The 26,522-nt window shown below is 33.4% G+C and overlaps 3 protein-coding genes across 3 annotated transcripts; 2 read left to right on the top strand and 1 right to left on the bottom strand.

The window, feature by feature from the left end:
• Positions 1-4,069: 4,069 nt before the first annotated feature.
• DHAR3 (dehydroascorbate reductase 1) lies at positions 4,070-11,469 on the bottom strand. The gene is made up of 6 exons (XM_012222409.3): positions 11,124-11,469; positions 10,473-10,563; positions 10,151-10,294; positions 9,212-9,329; positions 5,608-5,748; positions 4,070-4,463 (listed from the first exon to the last, which is right to left on the bottom strand). Exons 1-6 carry the CDS (start codon positions 11,356-11,358, stop codon positions 4,377-4,379), a joined length of 816 nt encoding a protein of 271 aa, XP_012077799.1. The 5' UTR covers positions 11,359-11,469; the 3' UTR covers positions 4,070-4,376.
• Positions 11,470-19,194: 7,725 nt separating this feature from the next.
• Positions 19,195-22,344, top strand: LOC149497041 (protein C2-DOMAIN ABA-RELATED 4-like). Its single transcript, XM_089720791.1, has 4 exons — positions 19,195-19,455; positions 20,034-20,129; positions 21,072-21,363; positions 22,204-22,344. The coding sequence occupies exons 1-3, from the start codon at positions 19,351-19,353 to the stop codon at positions 21,357-21,359; spliced, it is 489 nt and encodes a 162-aa protein (XP_089576917.1). The 5' UTR covers positions 19,195-19,350; the 3' UTR covers positions 21,360-21,363; positions 22,204-22,344.
• LOC149497042 (calcium-transporting ATPase 2, plasma membrane-type-like) lies at positions 21,980-26,146 on the top strand. Its single transcript, XM_089720000.1, has 7 exons — positions 21,980-21,985; positions 22,059-22,122; positions 22,204-24,149; positions 24,247-24,405; positions 24,804-24,975; positions 25,094-25,392; positions 25,567-26,146. The coding sequence occupies exons 1-7, from the start codon at positions 21,980-21,982 to the stop codon at positions 25,876-25,878; spliced, it is 2,958 nt and encodes a 985-aa protein (XP_089576126.1). The 3' UTR covers positions 25,879-26,146.
• The last annotated feature ends 376 nt before the right edge of the window (positions 26,147-26,522 follow it).

Raw genomic sequence — 26,522 nt, forward strand, 5'->3', positions numbered from 1 at the left:
ATTAAAAAACAAAAAAAATCAATATCGACAACCGTGAGCTAAGAAAGAGGAAGTGGGAAAATTTTGTTTTTGGTAGTGGATATGTTTTGCTTTGGTGACGGATCGATCTGCGTGGGTTAATTTCATTGGTGGTGACTAAATTTAAAGGATAACAATATTATGGTGATTAAAAATACTGTAACATCAATTTGGTAATATTAAAATGTCTTTGCACATTTTCATTGATTTCCGATGATTATCATGTAGCTGAATCCGTTCTGACATATTGATAGATTCATACTTTTTTTTCCAAAATTTCCAATTTCGGACGTTTCAAAAAATCAGTAAGGAAAAATATTTTTCTGATAAAAAAAATTAAGTCATTTTCTATTTTTAGAAGTGTAAAATATTTTCGAACATTACTAAACTTATTATAATTTTATAAAATATATATTTTTAATTTATTAATTACTTGTAGCCACCACCATCGGTCACAGTTTTTTATTCATCTTTTTTTATATTTAACAATAAATTTTTAGAATACAAAATTCTTAAAATTATAAATACTTTTCTCGTCTTAAAAGTTAAAAATTTTAATATTTTTTAATATTATAACCAACGGAAAATGATTTTTTTTTCCCATAATTAAGCCTAAGTTTGATTCTCAAATTGACAAATTATAATCAATTAAACACCCAATAAATTTTCACATTATTATTATAAATGGTGTTAAAAAAAATATTAATTTAGAAAATAAATTTTTTCTGCATTATTTTAAGTCATAACCCTTCTCTTTTTGGGTCGACTCTATATACATCACAACAAGGACAAAGTGACATTTCTTATAGTTTAGAGTTAGAGATCTTAGACATTTTATGACATTCATTTACTAAATGGTACATAATTTTTTATTTTATTGTATTAAATTAATTTATAATTAATAAATATGAAAATTGATAAATTATTCGTAATGCGAAATCATAAATAAATTATACAAAATTTTAATATCATTTATCCAAACAAAAATAGATATGTAGTTAATATGTTTCCATATAATTGAGTCCTCATATTTGTATTTTCCATTTTCGTCCATGAATGCCTAAACTGAATCTATTTCCCTTGTATGATAACAATTATGGATAATGAAATTCACAAATATGATGTTTGGTGGTATTTTACAGTAAATAGTGGGGATTAAAAAAATGTACTTAGTTTTAGAATTGGTACAACCAAAAAAATAATTCTGAGGATGTAGACTTGTTTATTTGCTGTCTTGTCCATATACAAGAAGTCAAGTGGGTCTTGCTTTCAAATGAACAAATCCAATGGGCAAAGGTGAGAAAATAAAGTTTCCAAATAAGAATTTTCATTTCCCCTTATCATTAAAAATATCAGCCAACTCTATTATTGATTAATAATAGTAAAATTGAATGTTTTGATCTATACGAATATTTGTAATTCTTAATATTATTATTAATGAATTATATTTACAAAACAAATTTATATCGTGTCAATTCTTAAAGGTTAATTTCCTTCTATTAATAAAAAAAAACACGCCGAAGCCATTAAATTTATTTAATATTGATTGTTAATAATAATAAATAGAGCAAAATACTAATCTGAATGGAGTAGTTTAATAGCAAAAAGTACTTATGGCGTTAATTATTATACCTTAAGTCAAGTCAGCTCCTTTACCTTTGACACGGAGAACATGGCATGGACATCTTGTGCAAGGATTAAAAAAAAAAAAAAATTCTAAGCCAAGTCCTAACTCCTAAGTCAAATTAAATTCAAAAATTGTTAAAAAATTGTGCATTATTTGTTGTAGTTGCCTTCTCTGACTGCCACCAATTTCCCTTACTCGTCACACCAATTTGGCCAATAACAACATTTTTAATGGAAGAAGTAAAAGTATTTAGCATAGATTAAGGAAAGAATTAATTAAAACAAAAAATTTTCGAAAATGTCATTTTGAGGTGCCGGGTCCAATCAAATTATTTGCATTTACTTTGACTCTTAATTTTTATATTTCTCTCTTTTTCTCATTTTCAATAGTTGCCAAAGAGTCAACACATTCAATTTCACATTTCTTACGTATATATGTGTGTGGGCGGTTCTATATCCATGTGTGGGTCCAATTGACCCACTTAAGTTGAAAAAATATATTTATAATATAGGTTTTAAATTGGCGAAAAATTTAAAAAGTACTGTTGTAAAAAATTTTAGAGTTTTAAATCTAATCTACCCACTAAAAATTATACTATTAATAAAAGACTTCACTAAAAAATATATTTGACTCCACCAATTTGGAATTTCTAACTGGATTGGAACTTCTGGATTTTTCACATCAGAGAGATGAAGTTTCTAAGGCATGGCCGAAATCAACCACAGATTCCGGTTCATAAAATCGGCGGTTCAAAATTTTTAAAATATTGAACGTGAATTGACCTTGAACCGCTGATTTCGATCCAATTTCGGTTCCAGCAGGTTCCAGTGTAGTTCTAATTGCATTTTTTAGCGATATCTGTATTTTTTTTTAAAAAAAAAAAATCGATTCTGATATTATATCTTTCTTTCAAAAAAATTAATGAGTTTAAAAACTATTGGTAAGTTTTATTTTAAATAAATTTTAAAATGCCCATATTCGAATAAGAATAAAATTAATTAATTTTACAAAATAATCAAATAAATTATCATTTTATTTTGTTTAAACGTTATTAATCGAATAAATTGTTAGAAAATTTTAAAAGGTGCTTCAAATAATGTAATTTTGAACTAAGTAAACAATTTAAAAGGAAAAGAAAAAGTTAAAACAATATAATTTTATATATTTCACTTTTTTTTTTATCATTTTACTTTTTAAATTTTTAACTTTTCAAGTGAAATATATTTAAAAAAAAAAGCTTAAGTAAAGTGTATCCTGTATTAAAATATTATTTAGTCTTTTAGAAGTGTATAAAATAAGCAAAGTGATTATCATTTTGAAAATTTAAAAAAAAATTAGGTTAAGTGATTATTATTTTGAAAACAAAAATAGAAAATTTACGTTTTAGACCGGCCCAAAACAAGCGGTTCCTGACCGACTTAGATTCAGATTTTAACATTTATATGAATTTTAATCGGCCCTTGAACTGTCGTTTCCGATTCAAAACTTTGAACTGACGGTTCTAGTTCGATTCCAGTTCATCTATAATATGGTTCGGTTCCGATTCAAAATGAACCGATGGTCATGCCTTCGCTAATTCCTAGTTTGTGGGTCCCACAATAATTAAAAATGCAATAATTTTATAGGTCCCAATTTATGGGTCCTATAATAAGGCTAATTCTGTCTTTTTAATTAAAGTTAAAAGGAAAAAATATTTCTCTTTGACGAAAGGATTAGAAAGTCGGACGCAGGCATACTTGAAGGACTGCGAAATAATTTGAAAGTCAGACCGAGGCATACGTAAAGGACTGCGAAATAGTTTAAATAAACGAGGACAAAATCATGTATTTTGTAAAACCTCAGGGATCCGAAAATAATTTTCCCATTTTATATTAATGAAAAACATAAGCAAGATTAGAAACCCAAAGCACCACTTAAATACATGCACTAAAAAAAATTGGTAATATTCATGCATTGTAGACACTGCCTGCCTGCGAGCAGTGTACTCTTTGATAATAATTAGGTACCTACACATATTCAAAACAAATTACAAATCGAATATATCCGTTTGACATTGGACTTACAATTTAAATTTACTCAAAACGGATATATTTATCTACGGTTTCATTAATTCAAAATAAATTCAATTACCTAACTTAATTACGATACCATATAATCCGAGAAACAATTTAGTAATTCTGTTAAAATTATAATGATTACAGTTTTTTGATGAATTACTATTCAATTTTTGTGGTTCACTGAATTTACAAATTTGGATCCTTATTTTCAAAAATGATTTTTTTTTTCGTGAAATAATTTAGATATTATATTAGGTTAATGGACTAAAAATGGTAATTTTAGAACACAATGGATGTGCTAATAATTATGGTAAATAAGTGTGTTACAGAAATTTACCATATACATATATATATATATAACAAAGGATACAAACAAAACCCAGGAGCAACATCGGGTTTATGGATTTACTTTAGAGGAGGTGCAAAAGCAAATATAAAGGCCTATCACCAGTAATTTGTCATGCACATGAATATGATACATAACGTTATGTCAGGAATTTTCTCATATCGACAATGTGGGGATCGATGCCTCAGAAAAAGGGAAAGATTCAGATTTGGTTATACAACTAAATACATGTCAAGAAGGTGATTGGATAAACCTGAGCTCTTCTAACTACGTTTTCAAAGATGACAATAGATACCACTACGGTCTCCTCCAACAAGTTTGAGAAACTTTAACCCAGGACTTTTGGACGCCAACCAGCAATCACATCCTCTGGGAGAGCCCTTGTTTTGGTGAACGAATCCCGTGAGAAAATTGCCTGAACAGCATTCATTAGCATTGTTAGAAAGTAACATCATCACAAACAAAATGCAAGACAGGTATATTTGTCCCAAACTATAATGTGCAGAAGGATATTTTTAGTAGACTTCTGATTTGAAAATTAATCCAAATCAACATGGTGAGAGGAAATAAATGTCAGAGTACATTAGCGGTCACAGCATATCTAGCCCAATTACAAAGTGCCCGGTATGCATTGAAAAAGCATACATACCCTTGAGAGGATCCATTTCACACGCTTTATGAAAACCACTCCATTCCCAGGACCACCTTTTTTCCCTTTTTTTTTTTACCACTAGAACCATATGCATCTTGCAGGAACATCGGCTAAACTGTATTAACACTAGTTTATGTTCCACGGCTGCAGAACAGCTTTAGCTTCATTTTGGTTGTGTGTAAAAGGGAGAAGAAAATAAATCTATTGATGAAAACTAAGGGGGAAATTATTTTCCCTTGTCAGAGACATGGGAAAATAAAAAGTTTCCTACCAAGCCTTTTGCTTCCAATTGGCAAGAAAAAAAGATTCTAGTTTATACATGCAAGTGTACTGACAAATATACAAGGTGAAAAACAATTTTATTTTCCTCTTACTCAAATAAAAAGAGGGGAGAATACATTCTTTTCAAACTTGTGCTTTCTTATTTTCCTTTATTTCTTTTCCTCTCTTTATTTTTTGAAACCTAGTGTCTTAGCGTGAAGTTAATAAAAGTTACTATTGACGTAAAAGAATCAATATCTTTTGAGGCAGAAATAGCCTTCATAAAAGAGCTTCCATCCAGATTGTTTACACTGTAGAAAAAACATTTTAACTGAAATTCTCCATCTCCAATCCCATTTTCATTCTCTTCATTGTGCGTGAACCATGTTCTGACTATAAAAAACCTCATCCAAAACCAGTAATACATAGATATCTGTTTGGCATGGGTTTCAAAGAAAAAGAGTGAGGTGGGACTGGGTGCAGAATGTGGATGTCTGGAACACCATTGAGGTTACCATTTGAAATATTTCAAATCAAGGACTCAAGCTAAAGACAACCATCAATGCCTTGTTCACATTCTACATAGTATACTAATATATATAAATGTAACATGCATGTACGATAGCTCATTTCCTCAAGGACATACCTTCATGTAAGATTTCACATGGGTAAGTGACTCCGGAACTGACCATTGCTTATAATGCCCCAGAGCAATCTCTAGATGGTATAACTTTGGTCCAAGTGACAAATCAGCTGCAGAAACCTTTTCTCCATTGATAAAAGGGCCCTAGCAAAAAAACAAAATAAGAAAAATATTATCACATAATTTTCTGTAAGAAATTATAAAATTCCAAAATCACACCATGCATTTAGGAACTTCTAAAACCAAAAAAAAGGGTCATGTACTGATTCCAACTAAAAAGGTGTTAGTTTAATGACATTGATGATTGCAATAAATCGATTTCTTACATAGAACAAAACTGAGAAGCTAAATGTCCCTGACATGGGGTAGCATTAGAAAATTGGCGTTCTAGTTCACTTATCAAGTGACAAAAGATAAGTTACTGATTAAACAGAACAAAGTACAAGAATTTTCCATGTAAGGTTAATACTAGAATAAAAGATAATGAAGAGGAATTCATGAAACTTAACCATCGTCTAGATGGATGAGTGAGGGTTTATTAAAGCAAGATAAGGGTCTTTTTTATTTTTGGGAGGAACGTAAAATAAATGAAAATTTACCATTCTCATTAAAGTTGTTATTTTTAGATACATTCATTGGTTAGATTTATTTCTGATGACATTAATTTATGGATATTAAATTAGTTCTTCCTAAAATAAATTTGAAAAAAAAATATATAAGAAATAAAAAAGGGGGACAATTTGGGGCTTTTAAATATAAACGTGGATAATATGGGAAACTAAAATTTTTAACTCTCCACAACACCACAATTGGTGGGTTGAAACATGGAGTGTTTTGGAGGTTTTCCAACTCCTCAAATAGCCATTAATAACCTGTCACCCCCAAGGACCCTCTTTCCAAACAACCCAATCACCTTACTTTACATAAAACCTCCTAAATAACCCCCATCCAAACAAGCTGTTAGAGAAGGAGGAGAGAAAAAATGTAAGTGCATGTCCTCAAATTCAATTTTATAACAATTTTAACTAGAATAAAGGATCAGTGCATCAGGATCTTGACATTTCTATCCATCCAATGAAATAGACATCTATTTGAGGATACTAAATAAGTATTAAAATAATAAGCTTGAATTTGAAGGAAATAAGACCTCAAACTCATAATATTCCAACTCTTAAGTAACAAGAACTTCATATATGTCAGGCTATTGCACTTCTTGCACAGAATCAACTTGATGATTTGGCACCAACCAAAATGCAAAGGAACTATTTATCTTCCACAGCTTTCACAAGCGAGAGATTAGAAACCTAGAACATGCTCCCAAGTCCTAAACTAGAAAGACTCTAACCTATAAAACCCAAAAGGAATAGCACTATACCTATGTTTGGATTGCATGCTGTTATATTTGATTTATATATGTCATTTTATTTGACTTGTGTGTTTGTTGGTTATTCTTTGTTACTTAACGGGGTTATAAGTGTTATTATCCTTCTTCTCGAAAATACTTTGTGATTAAGGATGTTACTTTTAGAAAATTTAAGCCTTATTTTCCTTCACCGCAACCTCCTCTTCAAGAGGAGAATAAAGAGGAAGAGGTTGCTCCTGTGTCAGTGTTTGTTCCTAGAGAGTTTTTGAATCCTACCACTAATAATGAGCAGGAACCTGGTAGACAAAATAGATTGGATAGGCCAATATTTAAAAAGGTACAGTCGAAGGGAGATAATGCCATTGAGCATAACATACTAGGTCAAGCGTTATCCCTGCAATTTGTTCCTAAAAAATCATGCGAGTCTTCTATAACTCCTAGTTCTAATTCTGATTTTGGTTGTTCTAACTTTGATCCTACAACTAATGATGTTGATATTCCAATTGCTTTCAGAAAAGGAGTCAGAACTTGTACCGAACACTCTATATCCCAATTTGTTTCTTATATTCATTATCCCTTTCTCATATAGCATTTTTATTGTATGTTTCTACTGTTTCTATTCCACAAAATTGGCAAGAAGCATATCAAGATCCAAAATGGAAAGAAGCAATAGTGGAGGGAATGAAAGCCTTGATAAAAATGGAACTTGATAACTTGTTATTCCTTCATTAAGAAAGAAACTAGTATGATGCAAATGGGTGTTTATTGTAAAGCACAAGGTAGATGGCTTAGTCGAAAGACAAAGCCATATTGGTAGCAAAAAGATTTACTCAGACCTATGGAGTAGACTATCAAGAGACTCCAAATGATAGGAGATCAACTTCTGGTTATTGCACCTTTGCCCTTTTTTATTCTCACATAATCCCACATCATTCACTAATATTTACCTATTCTAGCATCCTAATGAACCAAAAATCAACCTGAAATTTAGAATTTTAAAACCAGCCCTCTAGGCTCCAAGTTATCATATGTCAACATATGCTATTGAGGATAAGAACTTGGAACGTCAAACTGAATGGTAGGTAAAACACTACCAACAAGGTTTCAAAATTATGGAATTGGGGCAACATTAATATCCCATTGCGACAACATTATAGCTGAGATGCATCGGTGTTATCTGCAATAATTTATGAATTTAAGAGGGAATTTTAAACTTCAAAGAGATCTAGAAGATCTACAACTGATGAAACAAAGAGAAATGGAGGGTTAAACAACTAAAACCATTCTGAGTTTCTCATCCTTCCATGTTGCATATACAGTCAGAACAAGATTCTCACTCCATCACTATTGCCAGCACAAAATCACAGGCCAAATTTGGGCGGTAAATACCAAATGTCAGTTGATTACTCTAGTTATCCTTCTAAGGCCACACTCGTTTCCTTCACCTAATATTCCTTCTTTTCCCTCATAGCTCTTCTAATGGTAGAGAGCAATCCCACACACTTTGGCCGACATATTCTTCCCATGACATACCAGCACTATCTTGAAGTCTAAGGATCAAGAGTTTGTTACCCTTTGATAGAGAAATGCTGACTTTGTGAGAGAAACTATAGAAGCTAGTGATGGTAGTTGGAAATTACCAAGCCTCAATGAACAAATGGATAAGCAATACATTTCAATACCTGTTGACAAACTAATTACCAACATACCCTTAATTCTAAGTCTACTAATAAAAAAACTATATTCCATGCAGCAATATCAAGAATTTATAATATATTTGAAAGGGATGAGTTTCCAAGTAACTATTCCTACTCTTGTAAGTTTTAACTATCTAAACTCTAGTCATAAATAAAGAAAAGGTCCACTCTTTTATAAAAATAAAAGTGAGCACATGTCACTAAACAACCACATTAAAATCTTTTAAGTCTTTGTTAAAACAATGTGTCACAAACATGCTTTCCATGTAATAAACTCAATCATGCAACAAATTCTTTAGAAAGTGTATTAGGTTTTTTTTTTTTTTTGCCTTTTTCTGCTGCAGCTGAACCACATCTAAGCTAATAATATGGTGGGAGGGGAAGGGGGAGAAGTACCTAAAATAAAATATTTAAATTACCATTCATTTTAGTGAAAGATTCATAAAATTTCTCCCTACAATGAAGAAATTTCCGAGCAAGAAAATTGGAGTAAGATGAAAACTAACATTATTCTCACAAACAAAAAAAGAAAAAGGATAAAACTCACATTTTCTTTTATGTAATCATTGAAGGCACTGAGCTCGTTGAGTAATGCTTGCTCTGTCCCATCATTGGCATCTTTGCTTTTAAGAAAACCAATAAACGTGGAGAAGATCTTCAAGCCACTACATCAAGAAACTTAAATAGTTTAATCAAATAAAACTCTCTGTACAATCCATGTAAACATAAAAACTTTATAAAGGGATGGGACTTGGATCAACTATGTTTATTTGGGCTGAAGCAAAAAGCAAAACATTATATTCGCCCAAAATAATGAGCCTAATTTAATTTTTAATATGCCTTATTCTCTCAATCTCTCTCTGAAGACATGAGAAAGCGACAAGAATCTTAAAATTTTGCGTCTGATTCTTGAATAACAGTTCTTTTCCAATGGAAAATAGGAAAAGAATAGTACAAAATAAATACATGGTCAAAGGTGGTGCTAGCGATTTCAGCATTTCTTGTTGCCAAAATTTTATGCAAATTCCAATGAATAAAAGAATATCCTATGAAACTTTTTAAGTTTTGAAAATCTCCTGTAAAGATTATAAAAAGTCTCTAACAATTGCTGAAATCTCGAATGCAAGGGAAGACAATTGCAATAGACATCATCTTTTACCAAGCTATTCACTGTAGATACTTAACAAAGAATATCACTCAAGCAAGGTGTTTGATTTTCCAAGACAAATATCCATTATGATTCCACAACCATTGCCTAAAATACCCACACTACGAAACATAAAATAAAAAAGACTCTGTATGTGTGTCAAATGAAAAGATCTAAGTGAAAATGAAATGCATTAAAAATTCTGAAGAATTTGTAATTCATTCTTTACAAAATTATCACCTAGCACTTTTAAAATAATTGGAGCACAAAAATAGTTGCTTTACCAGAAATTATGAATAATATTAGTTTTATCACATTGAATATATATATATAACATACACTGAAGCCTTCTCAGGTGGGGTTCCCAATGGTGGATCTGGAAACTTCTCTTCCAGTGACTGTGTGATAACATCTGAATCTGGAATCCACTTCTCCTCAAATTTTATCACAGGAACTTTGCCTTCTGGGCTTATTTTCAAGAACCTGGACATCAGACAATTTGCGAATGATAGAATAAATATGAATATGTGCCAAAAGGACTAAGCAAAGCAAGAAATTTGAATGTATTTGTTTGGTTTATAATCAAATACACCAAACGATTGGTTAAAATAATTGTAATGGAAAGAAAAACAAACACAAGAATGCAGCTTGAAATAATCACCATTCTGGCTTGTTAGCGAAGTCTATTAGCTTTGTATTGTAAGGAAGATGTTTTTCCTCTATAGTCAACAGCACTCTTTGGCAAAATGGGCCTGAAAAGAAACTTAAAATTATTAATTGATATTTATCATTGAATCTGCGCTAGACTAATTCTATAAGCAAACCATAGTGTGTGGTATAACACCTAAATCAAATGGTTGTAGATTAATCTGTAATCATTCCAACAACAATTGCGATCCATTGCAATATGTTCTTGTTTCTGTTCAATTTCTCAATAGTTGTTGATAATCACGTCACTTCAGAATAGGAATTACTTTCTTAACAGAAAATGAAGACACATGGAAGAAACTTAAACTAAAAATTTATACAAACACTCAATTTTCTTTCTCTTAGCAAGTCATTCTTATATTCTACATATACATTCATCACTATTCTGCTAATTCGCTATATAATGAGGGGAGAAAAGCAAACTTAAATCACATAATTCTTGTCAATTGTCATTTTGCAAACTAATAAGAAATTGAAGCCAAAATGGAAGCATTACTACATTGAGCCAAAAGAAAATAAGATTAACAAAATGCAATTTGAAAAATAAATAACATAAGCAGCATTTTCTTGGAAAACAAATAGCATTTGTATGAGAAATTCTTACAGTCGCCGAGCTTGTTGGGTGCAGTGACGGAGGCTTTAACACAGACTTCTAGAGGTTCGGATACAGCAGACATAGCAATGACAGAGTGGTTTCTTCTGATTCGTTGGCGTCTAAAAACGGCGTTATTTCGAGGAAGACGAAGAGTGAAACCAAGATGATGCTTGACAGTGGAGGAAAGCGCACAAGCAGCCGACGCTGCGGCAACTGCCGTGGGTTGTATTCTCGCCGTCGACATTTTGGCTTTATTTGTAAAGAAAATTCTGTGTCGTGTGCTCCGGTGGGATAGAAAATCGGAATTTTGTGAGTGATAGAAAGATGTGGTTATCAGTATTTCAGTATTTCATACACGGTTTGATTTAAGTGAAAGGGTAAAATATACTCCGGTACCTAAATTATATTATAATTAATGTTTTTACCCTTTTATTTTTTAAAAAAAATTACTATAACATTCTTAATATTTACTTAAATTTATTATGAAATCATTTCATCCAAAAAAATCAGCCTTTTTTTTTCGTTCCAAAAAAATGAGTACATTTCATGAAAATAGTGCGTTTCACTGACGGAAGTATTGTGTTTCACTGACGGTAAATATTGCATTTTACTTTTTTTTTTTTTTTTTTGAAAAGGATCCAATAATGAGTTTATGTAAAAATTAATAACATTATAATAATTTTTAAAAAATTTGTGAATGGAAGTATTAATTAATGAATTATTTATTTACTTTATATATTAATCCCTCACTTTATAAATATAAATCATTTAAGATTTTTGTATGGTAATTAAAAAATAATTATTTTTTCTAAATTATAATAAAAAATTTTATTACTTAATTAAATTATTATGTATCTCATGTCATTAATCATTAATAATTAATGTGCTTAACTTATAAGGTAAATTTTGAAAAAAAAAAGCGTAATAATCATTATTTAATATTCTTTAAAATGACTTTCATCTTAACATAAAATTACTTTAAAATGATTTATATTTATAAATTGAGGGAGTATTTATGGGTGTTTGTTGTCTCATGCTTTTATTTTTAACTCAATTCTTTACATCCATTTTATTTTTATCTTATTTTCTTTGTCTTAGACAAAAAAAAAATGTATATTTTAAGAGCAATGATTTTTTTTTTTTTTCATACTAATCTGGTTTAGTTTAGTTGATATTCTCACTCAGAATAAGAATTTCTTCGAAATAAGAATTTATTTTCTTAACAGAAAATGAAGACACATGGAAGAAACTTAAACTAAAAATTTATACAAGCACCCAATTTTCTTTCTCTTAGCAAGTCATTGTCATATTCTAGTCCTCTGATCATAATAGTTTTTACCAAATTTAATATTATTTCTATCCATCGGGCATCCTATGAATCAAAAGAAAACTATTTTTGTATTATCTTAATTAATGAAAAAATTAAGAATAAGTTACCTTTTAAGTAATTTGTTTCTATTTTATTATTTATATTATTAAAATAACACTCAATCAATATAATAACAATTATTAAAATTAATATATACGCTTTTTTTTTTCAACAAGTATTTATACATAAATAAATTATTTTATTTTAAAATAATTTTCACTAAATTTTTGGATATATATATATTGCTTCTTGTCCCTGAAACTCGAAAGCATTGGCAAAACCGCAAACGACAACAATAGTTTAGTGAAAAAATCCACTATCGTTACGGGAAAATGCAATTCGCTAGCAGGATAAAAATCTTTTACGCTCTATGGTTGGAAAGAATTATACATTCTAAATATATATATAGCCACTCCCATTTTCAATTTTTACAGTAATTAACAAGCTGAAGTATTACAATGTCCGGTCATAGAATATTATTGAACATCTACTGTGTATATCTACTGCTATAAACATCTATAATTGTACATTGAAAAGCATCACAAATTAATACAAACACAATTTTACAAGCTCTAGCTTATATTTTTCTATTATTTTTTTGCCTAATTTCTCATTTCTTTTCCCACTTAACCTTTCTTCTCCAATTTGTTTTGTGTTGATGGTTCTTGCGACCTAACTTTTACCCCTTGTGCTCTAAGTCTGACTCAAGGACCTGCAATATTATTAATATTGGATCGGTTGATAAGAACAATAACTCTGAATATTAGATTTCAACTCTACTGCAGAGAACTCCAAAAACAATATTATTCCCTTATTACTCTTTATCTCTGTTTCTTTTTTGTTTTTTTAAAAAGGAACTCTTTATCTCTGTTAAATACAATTTACATCACATAATTCCGCCGGAGCCGGTGAAAATAATGGAGGTGTTATTTGCTATATTCAGCTAAAAATATCCGACTTACAAAATGCAAGGAATAACACAAGCAGCATTTTCTTGGAAAACAAACGGGAATTATATGAGAAGTTCTCACACTCACGAGCTTACATAGACTTCGATAGATACAATAGATATAGCAATAACAGTGAGGTGTCTTCTGATTCTGTGAAGTCCGAAAACAGCATTCATTTGAGGAAGACGAAGAAGAGCGAAACGCTTGACAATGAAGGAGGGAGCACAAGCCGCCGACACCACAGCTAAGGCTGTTGGTTGTATTATTGCCATTCACATTTTGGCGTCAAGTCTGTAAAGAAATTTCTCTGCGTCGTGTGCGGTGGTGTGATAAAAGTTTGGAATTGCGATCGACGGAGGGATGAGGTTCAGATTCCTCTCGGTAATTTAAATTTTGTATCTTTGACTGATACATAAATATTATTAAAAAATCACCGATTAATTTAGAAAAGATAACCACCAAAATGGGCTACCACAATAAGTTAAATACTTGGCAAGTTTCAAGTCCAAAGGTGGGAACCCTAAGCCCAAAGATGGATATCCCAAGCCCACATGGTGTGTAAATACCTAGGACATTCTAGAATACTCCCACCCACAAGATATTTTAATGAAATATCTCATCTACTCTAAAATGCTCCATGTAATCTCCACCGTACATTTTTGTAAGTAAATCATAGCCGTACATTGAGAAGGTGGAAATGCGTATAAATATCACCTCTCACCTCATTTGTAACCAACCAAGCAAAAACCAAGTCCAAGAAGCAAGTAAGTAATTCTTTCCTTAAGCCTTGTAAAAATTTGCTTCTTATTAATACAATTTTATTTGGTGTTTTGTGTTAGTATTATTTTGGTTGCCTTTGCCGTTATTATTTTTGGTGTTATAAATTATTAATCAATCTTGAAGTTTATCACTGTACTGATAACCAACAAGTGGTATCAGAGCCTGGTTGTGGTAGTTGTTGTAGCCGTGGTATTTTGTGGTGTTCATTTACAAGTGTAGGGTATCATTACTCTGCTGGAATTAACAGTCGGGGACTGTTGTTGAAGCAACAAGATTCACAAGCAAGGATTGTGATCGTGATTGGTCAAGGACCATCGTGCATTTGTTAGTGTCAGGAACACCAGTACCTTATGGCGGATTTTTCTGGAGTTGCTAATAGCATCGAGAAGCTAAATAGCAACAATTACGGGAACTGGAGTACCCGTATGAGATATTATCTCATAGGTCAAGACTTATGGGAAATGGTTGGAGGAGATAATACTACAACACCAGTTGGGGATGCGAAAGCTCTGAAAGAGTGGGAGACAAAATGCGGGAAGGTGAAGTATATGCTGACAGTTGCAGTAGAAGATGAGCATATGCAACGGATCAAGTCGGCTAAAACACCAAAGGAAGCGTGAGACATCCTCAAGTCTGCTTTCGCCAAGAAGAACGAAGCAAAACCACAACGGCTCGAAAACGAGTTGTTCTCAATCTCCCAACAAAACCTCATTGTAAGTCAATACTTTTCTAAAGTAAAATCTTTATGTGAGGAGATTTCGAAATTAGAGCCAGACAACTAGATCAATGAGACAAGGATGAGGAGGATCATCATCCATGGTCTAAGACATGAATTTAAGGGTCTTGTGACTGCTACTCATGGTTGGGCTACATAACCAACTTTAGACGAGTTAGAGAATATCTTGTCTAATGAAGAGACTTGGACGAAAAAATGTCTAAAGTAGCTTTGAAGGATGATGAGAAAACTCTCTTTGCTAAAAAGAGGGGATTTCGAAACATTGCGAGAGTAGATGGTGGAAAAGAAAGGAGCAATCAACAAAGCTAGAGAAAACAAAAGTGGAGACCATCACAGCAAGGGGAGCAAGGCCAGGACAAAGGAAAGACGACTGGCGAGAAAGTGATCGTTGCTATAAGTGCAACAAAAGAGGACATTTCGTCTGAGAATGTCGAAGCAGACGAGTAGAAGGAAATACAGCATCAACCCAGAACGAGCAATAAAGTAAAGAGGAATGAGATATTCACAGTTTCTTTGATCAAGAGGAAGAATATTCGCCACAGAAGCCAGTAGAGATGATGATGAAAGGACTTGTGCAGGAGTCATCATTAATATCTGTAAGTGATAGAATCAACTATGATGATAGTTGGATAGTTGATTCTGGAAGTTCTAATCACATGACAAGAAACAAGGAGAAATTATCGGATGCATCTGATTATGATGGAGGTCGTGTTGTAGTCACAACAAATAACACGAGATTGCCAATAACTCACATTGGAAGACAACCATTGTTTCTCCCTCTAGTAAGGAGAAAATGGAGTTACAGATGGTTTACCATGTGCAAAGGATGAAGAAAAACTTACTCTATGTATCACAAATAATAAGTGCAGGTAATTATGTGGTGTTCGGTCCTGATATGTTAAGGTTTATTGTAACCTTAAATTAATCAGAGATCTAGTCATGGAAGGACGGCGAGTAGAATCAATCTACGTCATGTCAGCACAAGAAGCGTATGTTGATAGAACAAGGAAGAGTGAGACAGCTGACTTGTGGCACGCTCGTTTGGGACATGTTAGTTATCACAAGCTTAAGGTGATGATGAAGAAGTTCATGCTTAAGGTCTTCCTCAGTTGGAATGCCGAGAAGACACTATATGTGCTAGATGCAATATGGAAAAGCTCACCAACTTCCCTTTGAAGAGTCAAAACATAGAGCCAAGGTGCCATTGAAGTTAATACATTCAGATGTTCTTGGACGGATCAAGCAACCTACAAATAGTAATATGAGGTACATGATTACTTTCATCGGTGACTACTCGAGATATGTTTGGGTAGATTTTATGGTAGAGAAGTCGAAAGTTTTTGAAAAATTCAAAGCTTTCAAGAAGAAAGTTGAAAAAGAAGTCGAAAATAAAATTAGATGCCTTTGCACCGACAATTGTGGAGAGTACACGTCTGACGAATTCACTAAATATTGCCAAGAGCAAGGCATTCGAAGGCAATTCACATGTCCAAGAACACCACAGCAGAATGAAGTTACTGAGAGAAAGAATCGATAGCTGGTGGAGATTTGCAGGAGTTTGCTCCATGCGAAGAATGTGCCAGCTAGATTTTAGGTAGAGTGCATGACGACAGTTGTGTATGTCACCAACAGACTACCTCAAGTAAGACTGGAGTTTACATCCACATTCGAGAAACTGTGGAACATTAAACCAATTGTAAGTCATTTTCGCATTTTTGGACGCGTGTGTCATGTCGTCGTTCCAAATCAACTTCGAAGCAAGTTTGACAAAAAGGCACTTCGCTGCATATTCGTTGGTTATGGTGAGCAAAGAAAAGGCTGGAGATGTTGTGATCCTATAACTAACAAGTGCCATATTTTACGAAATGTGATCTTTGATGAGGCATCATCTTGGTGGTCATCTCAAGCAACCTTGCTACCAGACTCAAAAGAAATTCAAGAAAAAGTTGAAAAGCAGATAGGAGAGGGAGAGTTCATCCCAGAGAAAGGTCAAGCAGAGCCATCTAGAGTTCAAGAGAAATCGAAGAGCCCATGGAAGATAGGTACATATGAACAACAGCAACCAAGTCAAGAAGAATAAGATCTAGATTATCCTCTACTTCGACGATCGGGTTGAGAAGAAGGCCTAATCCAAAATATGCAAATGCTGCTATAGCAGAGATAAAGGAGCCAACAACTTATGAAGAAGCATCAAAGAAAATGGAGTGGACTACTGCGATGGAAGAAGAAATTGCTGCTTTGGAGCAAAATCAAACATGGAAATTAGTGCCAAAACCAAGAGATGTGAAACCCATCTCTTGCAAATGGGTCTACAAAATCAAAACTTGCGCGGATGGATCAATTGAGCGATACAAAGCAAGACTAGTTACTCGTGGATTTTCTTAGCAGTATGGCTTGGACTATGATGAGACATTTAGTCCAACTGCCAAGAACACTACTTTGCGTGTATTACTAGCTTTAGCAGCTAGTAAGTCATGGCCTTTGTGGCAGATGGATGTGAAGAACACATTCTTACATGGTGAAGTTGATCGTGAAATCTACATGGAACAACCACCAGGGTTCAGAAGTCATGACAATCCTAACTATGTGTGCAAGCTAAGAAAGCTCTCTATGCTCTAAAACAAGCACCAAGGGCTTGGTATGGCAAGATTGCAGAATTCCTTGTCAAGAATGGATATGTTATGGCACTAGCAGACTCTAGTTTGTTTATGAAAGATCGAGAAGGAAGACTAGTTGTAGTGCTAGCATACGTTGATGATTTAATAGTCACTAGCGACAACATCTAAGAGATTCAACTCATTCGAGAGAATTGGCTACTCGTTTCAATATGAAAGAGCTAGGAAAGCTCAGGCATTTCTTTGGATTGGAGATAGAAGAAGCCAAAGAAGGTTTGTACCTCAGACAACAGAAGTATGCAAGAGATCTGCTGAAGAGGTTTGGAATGATGGAATGCAAGCCGATATCTACTCCAATGGATGTTAATGTCAAGCTGTGTGCTCATGAAGGGAATGATCTCGAAGATGTTACTATGTATAGACAACTAGTGGGAAGCCTAATCTATCTCACAGTGACATGGCCGGACATTTCCTTTGCAGTTGGAGTAGTCAGCCGATTAATGCAGAAGCCTAGGAAACCTCACTTGGAAGCAGTTCAAAGAATATTGAGATATGTCAAAAGTACAATCGATTATGGGATCTTATACAAGAGAGGTGAAATTATCAAGTTGGAAGGATATTGCGATGCTGATTATGCAGGAGATCACGACACTCGGCGCTCGACAACAGGCTATGCATTTAGTCTTGGTTCAGGAGTAATCTCTTGGTGCAGCAAGAGACAACCTACAATGTCACTTTCCACAACAGAAGCTGAGTATCGGGTAGCAGCAACAGTAGCTCAGAAAAGTGTTTGGTTGTCACAGCTTATGAACGATCTGCATCAACCCTTCGACTATCCGATCCCGTTGAATTATGATAGTCAGTCGGCTATACAAATGGCTGAGAATCCAGTGTTTCATGCGAGAACAAAACACGTGGAGGTTCATTATCACTTTATCAGAGAGAAGGTTCTATAAGGAGAGATTAAAATGAAATATATCAAGACGGAGGATCAACCAGCCGATATCTTTACAAAGAGTTTAAACGCAAATAAATGTGAAGATTTTCGCCAACAGTTGGGAATGATGAAGAAAGAGAAATTAATCGTTGAGGGAGAGTAGTAAAATATCATCGATTAATTTAGAAAAGAGAACCACCAAAATTGGCTACCACAATAAGTTAAATACTTGGCAAGCTTTAAACCCAAAGGTGGAAACCCTAACTCCAAATATGGATGTCCCAAGCCCACATAGTATATAAATACCTAGGACATTCTAGAATACTCCCACCAACAAGATATTTTAATAAAATATCTCATCTACTCTAGAATGCTCCATGCAATCTCCACCGTACATTTTTGTAAGTAATGCGTATAAATACCACCCCTCAAGAAGCAAGTAAGTAATTCTTTCCTTAAACCTTATGAAAATTTGCTTCTTATTAATACAATTTTATTTGGTGTTTTTGTGTTAATATTATTTTGGTTGCTTTACCGTTATTATTTTTGGTGTTATAAATTATTAATTAATCTTGTAGTTTATTGGAGTATTCATAACCAACAAATATTATTTAAAAACATAAAATTTCAGTCATAACTTAAGTCATTTTAAATTAAAATAAAAAAAAATACATTTCGAATAAAAAAAAATTAAAAAAAGTTGATAGTCAAACCAAATGCATTGTCAAGTTTCTCCCTTTAATCTGTTTCTTCTCCATTGAAGCTCAAAATCAACCATTGATTTCCTGTGTTTTCTTTTAGCATCTTTGTCTTTATACTTGTTTCTGCAACAGTTTTTCTTGATTTGCTATGGATGACATTTTGGGTCTTCTCAGAGTTCATGTGCACAGAGGAATCAATCTAGTTACCGGAAATTCCCTTCATCGTCATGTTGAAGTAACGATGGGCAAACAGGTAATTATTTATAAAATTGTTTAGTTTCTTTTTTTTCTTTACGAGTCTTTCTTGAATTTCTGGGTTGGGTTTCTTTTGCCTACTTGAACGGTCCAAATGTTTTACTCCCTTAATCAAAATTTAGGTGCTGCTATTAATGGGTTTATTGAGTCATAATTATATCTTCTTCCATTTATAAATCAATACTGGAAGTAGTTGATTTTGTAATTAACCTTTTTATTTTAGTTTTACTTTTCCATTTAAACTTATTTTTGTGTTATTCCTCATACTAATATTCTGTTTGGTTCTCCCAAACTACAAAATTCCAATCTGACAAAATATCAAAGATTTAAAGCCAAAAAAAAAAAAAAAAAAAAAACCAATAATAGTAAATTGTGAGCATAAAGATATCTATAAATACAGAGTACATAGGAGTTGTTTGACTTCATGAGGATGTTGCTTCCTGAATTGGATGAAATGGAGGACATGATCCAATATAATTAATTTAACAAATTGTTGATTCAAGATTTAGTTGATTGAGTTTAAATTTTTATATATGCTTTTTAATTTATCTTTATAAAAAAACATGGTTTTGGCAGAGATTGATTACTCGACAGATGTCAGGAAAAGTCAGTCCTGTGTGGAACGAAGACTTGACTCTTTCAATTACAATTCCAGATCTTCCAATCAAGATTGTGAGTATTACAATTTTTTTGACTTTATGTGTTGATCTTAATTTTCTACTGGAAATAAGAATAATGGTTCCACATTTCAAACGGAACAATTTGTGTCTTTTTAGCTTGTAAATAAGTCATGCCAATTTTGGCAAATCTTGACTTTGATTCTATAGATAAACACAAGGGTAGAATATACAAGTATGTGTATAGCTAAAATTGTTAAAAACAAGTACAGAAAATCTTGGAAAAACAAATGAGTTTACTGCAAATAGAATAATCTTCAACTTAGCTTGCTACCAATAGAATATTAACAGCCAAACTTTGGCCAAACCCTCTAATTGACCCTAGAAGTTTCAGCTTCAAGTCAATTGAGTCTTTGGCCCTATTCGGCAATACTAGTTGTTTTAGTAAATATCAGCTATTGTAGTAGCTGTGATCGGTTTTGCTAGCTGTTATTTGTTCGATATTAGCTATTAGTGGTGAACTGTTTACGTAGTAGTTTAAAACAAAAGTGTCAAAAATAACTGTTTGATTAGCTATTATGTATAAATAATTTTAAAAAGTTCAATTAATAGTTGTCAAACCCTTAACATCAAGGGAATAACCTTTTATAAAACACTCCCTCAACCTCTAAACTTTGATATAAATATTACTTGACCGAACAATATAGTTAATAGAGATAAAGCTACCTTAAAAGTTGTTGCTGAATAGAGCTTTCTGCTTAGAGTCAATTTTAACTTCAGCTTTTCTGTTTTGTTTTAGTTATGAGGGAAAAGCTACTGTGAAATTTGCCGTTGCCTAAGTCCAAAAGTAGTTAAAATGGAAGTGTCTCTTTTTGAAAATGCAAGGTGTTTATGACTCTAGTACAATTGAGTTGAAGCTTATGTTTGTTTGCTACAGTCAGTATAGTTATATTAGTCTGTTGCCTGACTTTGATTGCTTATTTGCTTGAAAATACAGCAAGTTTATGAAGAAGACTACTTATATGATAATGAAATAGGAGATGCAGAATTTAGCATCACTCTTTTTCTTGAAGCTGCAAACATGCGACTTGAAGGCCATCCGAGCGGAACCATAGTAGCAAGAATTCAACCGAGTAGACAAAATTGCCTTGCTGATGAAAGCCAGATTATCTGGGTTGATGGCAAGTTGATTCAAAATCTTTCTCTTCGGTTGCGAAATGTGAGGCATGGTGAAGTAGAGCTCCAGTTGCGGTGGATTGATATTCCTGGTTCTAGGGGTTTGTAGATATGCACGTACCTGTACTTTTATTTATTGCTCTGAATTTGAGTAGTGTGCAGATATATATTGCTGCTGTGTCTCAAGTTAGATATAGATGTTTTTTTATGTTTCCTTTTTTTTTTTTTTGTGCAATAATTGGATTTTAATTTTTGTTATGGCCGATTTGAAACGGGTTTTTACTGATACACATTTTTGGAAGTCAGATGAGAATTATCTGTTACCGTGACCATTTTTCCAGTAATACCTGATTCTAGCCAAGACTCACATAACATATTGCTTCCTTCACTCCTCTAAAGACTTTCTTTTCCCTTGTAACTCTTCTAAATTTCTGCTCTTTACATTCTACATCTTCCCAACTTCTTGCTTTTGACTCTCAAAACTAATGAATTATCATGGAGTCTTGAATTTAAAGTTAATTAATTACAAGATTACTTATTCTATATATGGATTATTTTTTTAAAACATTGAAAATGAATTTAGTCAATTCCAGCAGTGACCATCATCTAAAACCTTTTTTCAAACTCAACAAGCTCATGATGACTTTGAAACTCATTCGTAACTCTCGCATTCTTTTTCTTGCTTTCTTTTTGCTTGACTCTTTATCTTGTTACCGAATTACTATGATAATGGTGGTATTTCACTTTGGTGTCCATGTTAATAAACAAAGAGTGAGTAACCTTGATTCTTTTTTTTTTTCCAAAGTAGGATCTTTATTATTATATATGGATACTGCACCAGCTTTCCAAAGCTCAACTTCAATTTATCCATTGTGAGCTTCTTAGATTGTTATAAATTAAAGCCTATTACTTCAAAACTTTTTTCTCAATCACTATTAATGGTATGTTTGCAGGTGTGTCACTAAGTGACTATATTATACCTGCAGAAGTCAGGGAAGCAGGTTTTGGGATTTGTGCTGATGAGTTAGGAACCATTGTCCAAGGCCATGATATGAAGAGGCTAATATTACATGGTGGCATAGATGGCATTGCAAATAAGATTTCCACTTCAACTGCTAATGGGCTTTCTACAGATAATGATTTACTGAATCACAGACGAGAGGTATATGGGATCAATGAATGTGCAAAGAGTGAAACTTGGTCTTTCTGGATATTTGTTTGGGAAGCCTATCATGATATGACTCTCATAACACTTGGTGTTTGTGCTCTTGTATTTCTAATAGTTGGCATAGCAAGAGAAGGATGGTCTAAAGGGGCTCGTGATGGCTTTGGAATTTTTGCTAGCATCTGGTTGGTTGTGTACGTGACAGCAACAAGTGATTATTTTCAATCATTACTATTTAGCGACTGGTACAAGGAGAAAAAAAAGAACACCATTCAGGTCACAAGAAATGGATTTAGACAGAAATTATCAATATATGATTTGCTTGCAGGAGATATTGTACACCTTACTGTTGGAGACCAAGTTCCTGCTGATGGACTTTTTGTTTCAGGATTTTCTGTATTAATTGATGAATCAAGTATAACAAGTGAAAGTAAGTTAGCAATGGTGAACTCAGAAAATCCTTATATGCGATCTGGAACAAAGATCCAACATGGTTCATGCAAAATGATGGTTACTGCTGTTGGTTTGAGAACCTTATGGGGTAAACGAAACGCAACTCTCAGTGAAGGATATGATGAAACTCCATTGCAGGTGAAATTAAATGGAGTGGCAACCATTATTAGTAAGATAGGCCTTGCCTTTGTTGCTGTGACTTTTGAAGCTTTAGTGCAAGGCCTATTTTGCCATAAATGGCATGAAGGATCCCACTTGAGTTGGTCTGCCACCGAAGCAGTAAAGATGCTAGAGTACTTTACAGCTGCAGTTGCAATTGCTGTTGTTGCTATTCTAGAGGGGCTGCCAGTGGCCCTGACATCGAGTCTTGCTTTTGCAATGAAAAAGATGGTGAATGACAAAGCTCTTGTCCAACATTTGGCAGCTTGTGAGACCATGGGATCAGCAACAACTATCTGTAGTGGAAAAACTGGAATGTTGACTACTAGTCATATGACTGTTGTGAAATCATGCATTTGTATAAATATTAGGGAACTAGGGCAACCTGATAAAACGTCAAGCTTGTGCGCTAAAATACCTGACTCCATTGTTAAACTACTTCTAGAATCAATTTTTAATAACACTGCAGGTGAAATTGAGTTCAGTGAAGATGGAAAACTGGAGATATTGGGAACACCAATTGAGAGGGCTTTGTTGGAATTTGGCTTGTCTCTAGATGGGGATTTTCAAGCAGTGAGAAAAGCGGTCAAGCTTGTTAATGTTGAGCCTTTCAATTCCACAAAAATGCGAATGGCAGTAATGGTGAAGCTTCCTGAAGGAGGCTTGCGAGCCCACACTAAAGGTGCTTCAGAAATTGTTTTGGCTGCCTGTGACAAGGTTATTGATCCAAATGGTCAAATTGTTCCCCTCGATGGAACATTGCTTAACCATCTTAATGATACAATTCATTACTTTGCTAGTGAGGCCCTTACAACACTATGTCTGGCCTATAGGGACCTGGAAGGTGGATTTTCCTCATATAATTCTATTCCAGCGTCTGGGTATACTTGTATCGGAATTCTTGGTATTAAAGATCCTGTTCGTCCTGGTGTTAAGGAAGCAGTTGCAGCTTGTCGTTCAGCTGGTATCACTATCCGAATGGTTTCAGGAGACAACATAATTACTGCCAAGGCTGTAGCTAAGGAATGTGGGATTCTTACTGATGATGGTATAGCCATCGAAGGAACTGATTTTAGAGAGATGAAACAGGAAGAGATGCTTGAACTAATTCCCAAACTTCAGGTGTTTTTAACTATGTTATTTTGTGCAATGCATAAATAATTAAATGTCCAATAACGGAAAAAAAGTTTGTTGCACTCATCATTTGAATTCAATTTAGGTGATGGCTCGGTGTTCACCTATGGACAACCATGCACTGGTGGAAAAATTGCAAACTACGTTTGGAGAAGTTGTTGCAGTGACTGGCGATACAACAAATGATGCCCCAGCTCTTCACAAAGCAGATATTGGTCTTGCAATGGGCATTGCCGGAACTGAGGTGAGTTTATCATGTCCAATTGCAAAATCGACCTTGCTTCATCTAGTAAGTTGGGACTCATAATTGCGAAAATAGACTTCTATCCACAGCCTACTAATTTGGTTAGCCATTTTGAGTTGATTAAAATTCCTTGATTTCTTTCTTAGCAATAGAGCTTTCGTTCTGTCATTAGTATTGAAGCCATTGTTTTTTTTAAGTTCATACGACAATATATTGAGATTCACTAATATGACATGATTAAATAGAAATAGAATCAAAAGTTTGGATATTATGTGAAAGTTCAATGGTATTACATTAAACTAAGGGAAATTTTGATGTGGTTTTAATCTGCCCACTGGATTTTCTTCATACAAATTAAAATAAATGATAGTTTGACTAATCAATTCCCCAAATTTCAGGTAGCTAAAGAGAGTGCTGATATAATAATTTTGGATGAGGGTTTCTCTACTATCATTCAAGTTGTCAAATGGGGACGCTCCATTTATATAAATTTTCAAAAATTTGTACAGTTCCATTTGACAGTTTATGTCGTTACATTAATCATTAACTTCTCTTCAGCTTGTTTCACAGGTAAGAAAGTCCCGTTCTTTATGCATCTTTTCACAAGTTAGGTTTTGTATCTTTCTTTTGTAAGACAGAAACCAGTTTTCACATTGTGCTAGTGATTGTGCACGGAACTATTTGTTAGGGACTGTTCCTTTCACTGTTGTTCAACTTTTGTGGATAAATATCATCATGGATATTCTAGGACCTCTGGCACTTACAACAGAGCCTCCAAATGATGAATTAATGAAACGGGCACCAATTGGGAAGCAAGGGAAATTTATTAGTAATGTGATGCAGAGGAATATCCTAGGCCAGTCCTTATATCAGTTCATTGTAATATACCTTCTCCAAGAAAAATGGAGAGATATATTTGATATAGGTGGCCCTGATTCTGATCTTGTCCTGAATACTTTCATATTCAATTCATTTGTTTTTTGTCAGGTAAGCTTTCACTCTTCTTGTTTAATTTATGTTTCTAGTATGTAATATGTTATTTGCTAAACTATAGTTGATAATGGTTGGATTTCTGTGTTAAAATTCCAAGAAAATAAATGTGAAGTTGGTATTAATTCCATTTATAGCAAATAAAGAAAGGTACTTCATTTCATTTTGCAGGTTTTTAATGTGATAAGCTCAAGAGAGATGGAGAAAATCAACGTTTTCAAAGGCATACACAACATGTTCCTTGTAGTTCTTGGTTGTACTGTCCTTTTCCAGATTATAATTGTGGAGTTTCTAGGTGCATTTGCAAACACAGAACCTCTCACTTTATCACAATGGCTCGGTAGTGTAATCATCGGATTTCTAGGCATGCCAATGGCTGCTATCTTAAAAATGATAAATTGCGTTTTGGAGATGGAGTTTTTTGAATCGCATTTCTGGACCGGGATTTATCACAGAGAAAATAGAATAGTTATTGCACAATAGGTTTTCATCTATTTCTAGCACTCTAAAAGTACAAGATGAAATATGGAAGGTTGGTTGGAATGAAATGAATGGGACTCCTTCCTTAACCAAAAGTCTCGAGTTTGAGCCTTGGGCATGGAAATTGACACACCGGAAGAGTTGCCTTTATATGAAATCCGAGTTCGTAGATTTATGTAAGTATTCCAATCAACGAACTTGCAGTTTTAAAATTATTTGTTTTTGTGAAGTCTGATGTTTTTTTTAAAGTGTTGAGTGATCCTTTTTCTTAGCTGAAGTTAGTACTTCCACAGGGAACTGCACATAACAGTTAATAAGCCAAGCCAAAACTTTAGTTTTAAGACTTAGTGCAATGTATGCGCCTAAATTTATCTAAATCTTGTTAGGTTACTTATCCCAAACTTTTTGAGTTGCTCATTCTTAAAATCGTAGGTGGCCAATATGTTATTTTATCATAGTTTGCATTTTTAAACATGGTTTTCAAATTTCGTTCCGGACTGGGTGATTTAACTGATTGAATTGAGAACCGATGGACTTCTCGATTCCGGTTTGTTATATAGTCAAGCCCGTTTGGTGGTTCATCTAGTGAACCAACTGCCCGTTTGGTGTTGATCTAGTGAACCAACTGGTTTGATCACTCGGTTCAA

Source organism: Jatropha curcas, chromosome 4, assembly GCF_041381405.1.
Source record: "Jatropha curcas cultivar XTBG-Jc1 chromosome 4, XTBG_Jcur_1.0, whole genome shotgun sequence".
NCBI lineage: Eukaryota > Viridiplantae > Streptophyta > Magnoliopsida > Malpighiales > Euphorbiaceae > Jatropha > Jatropha curcas.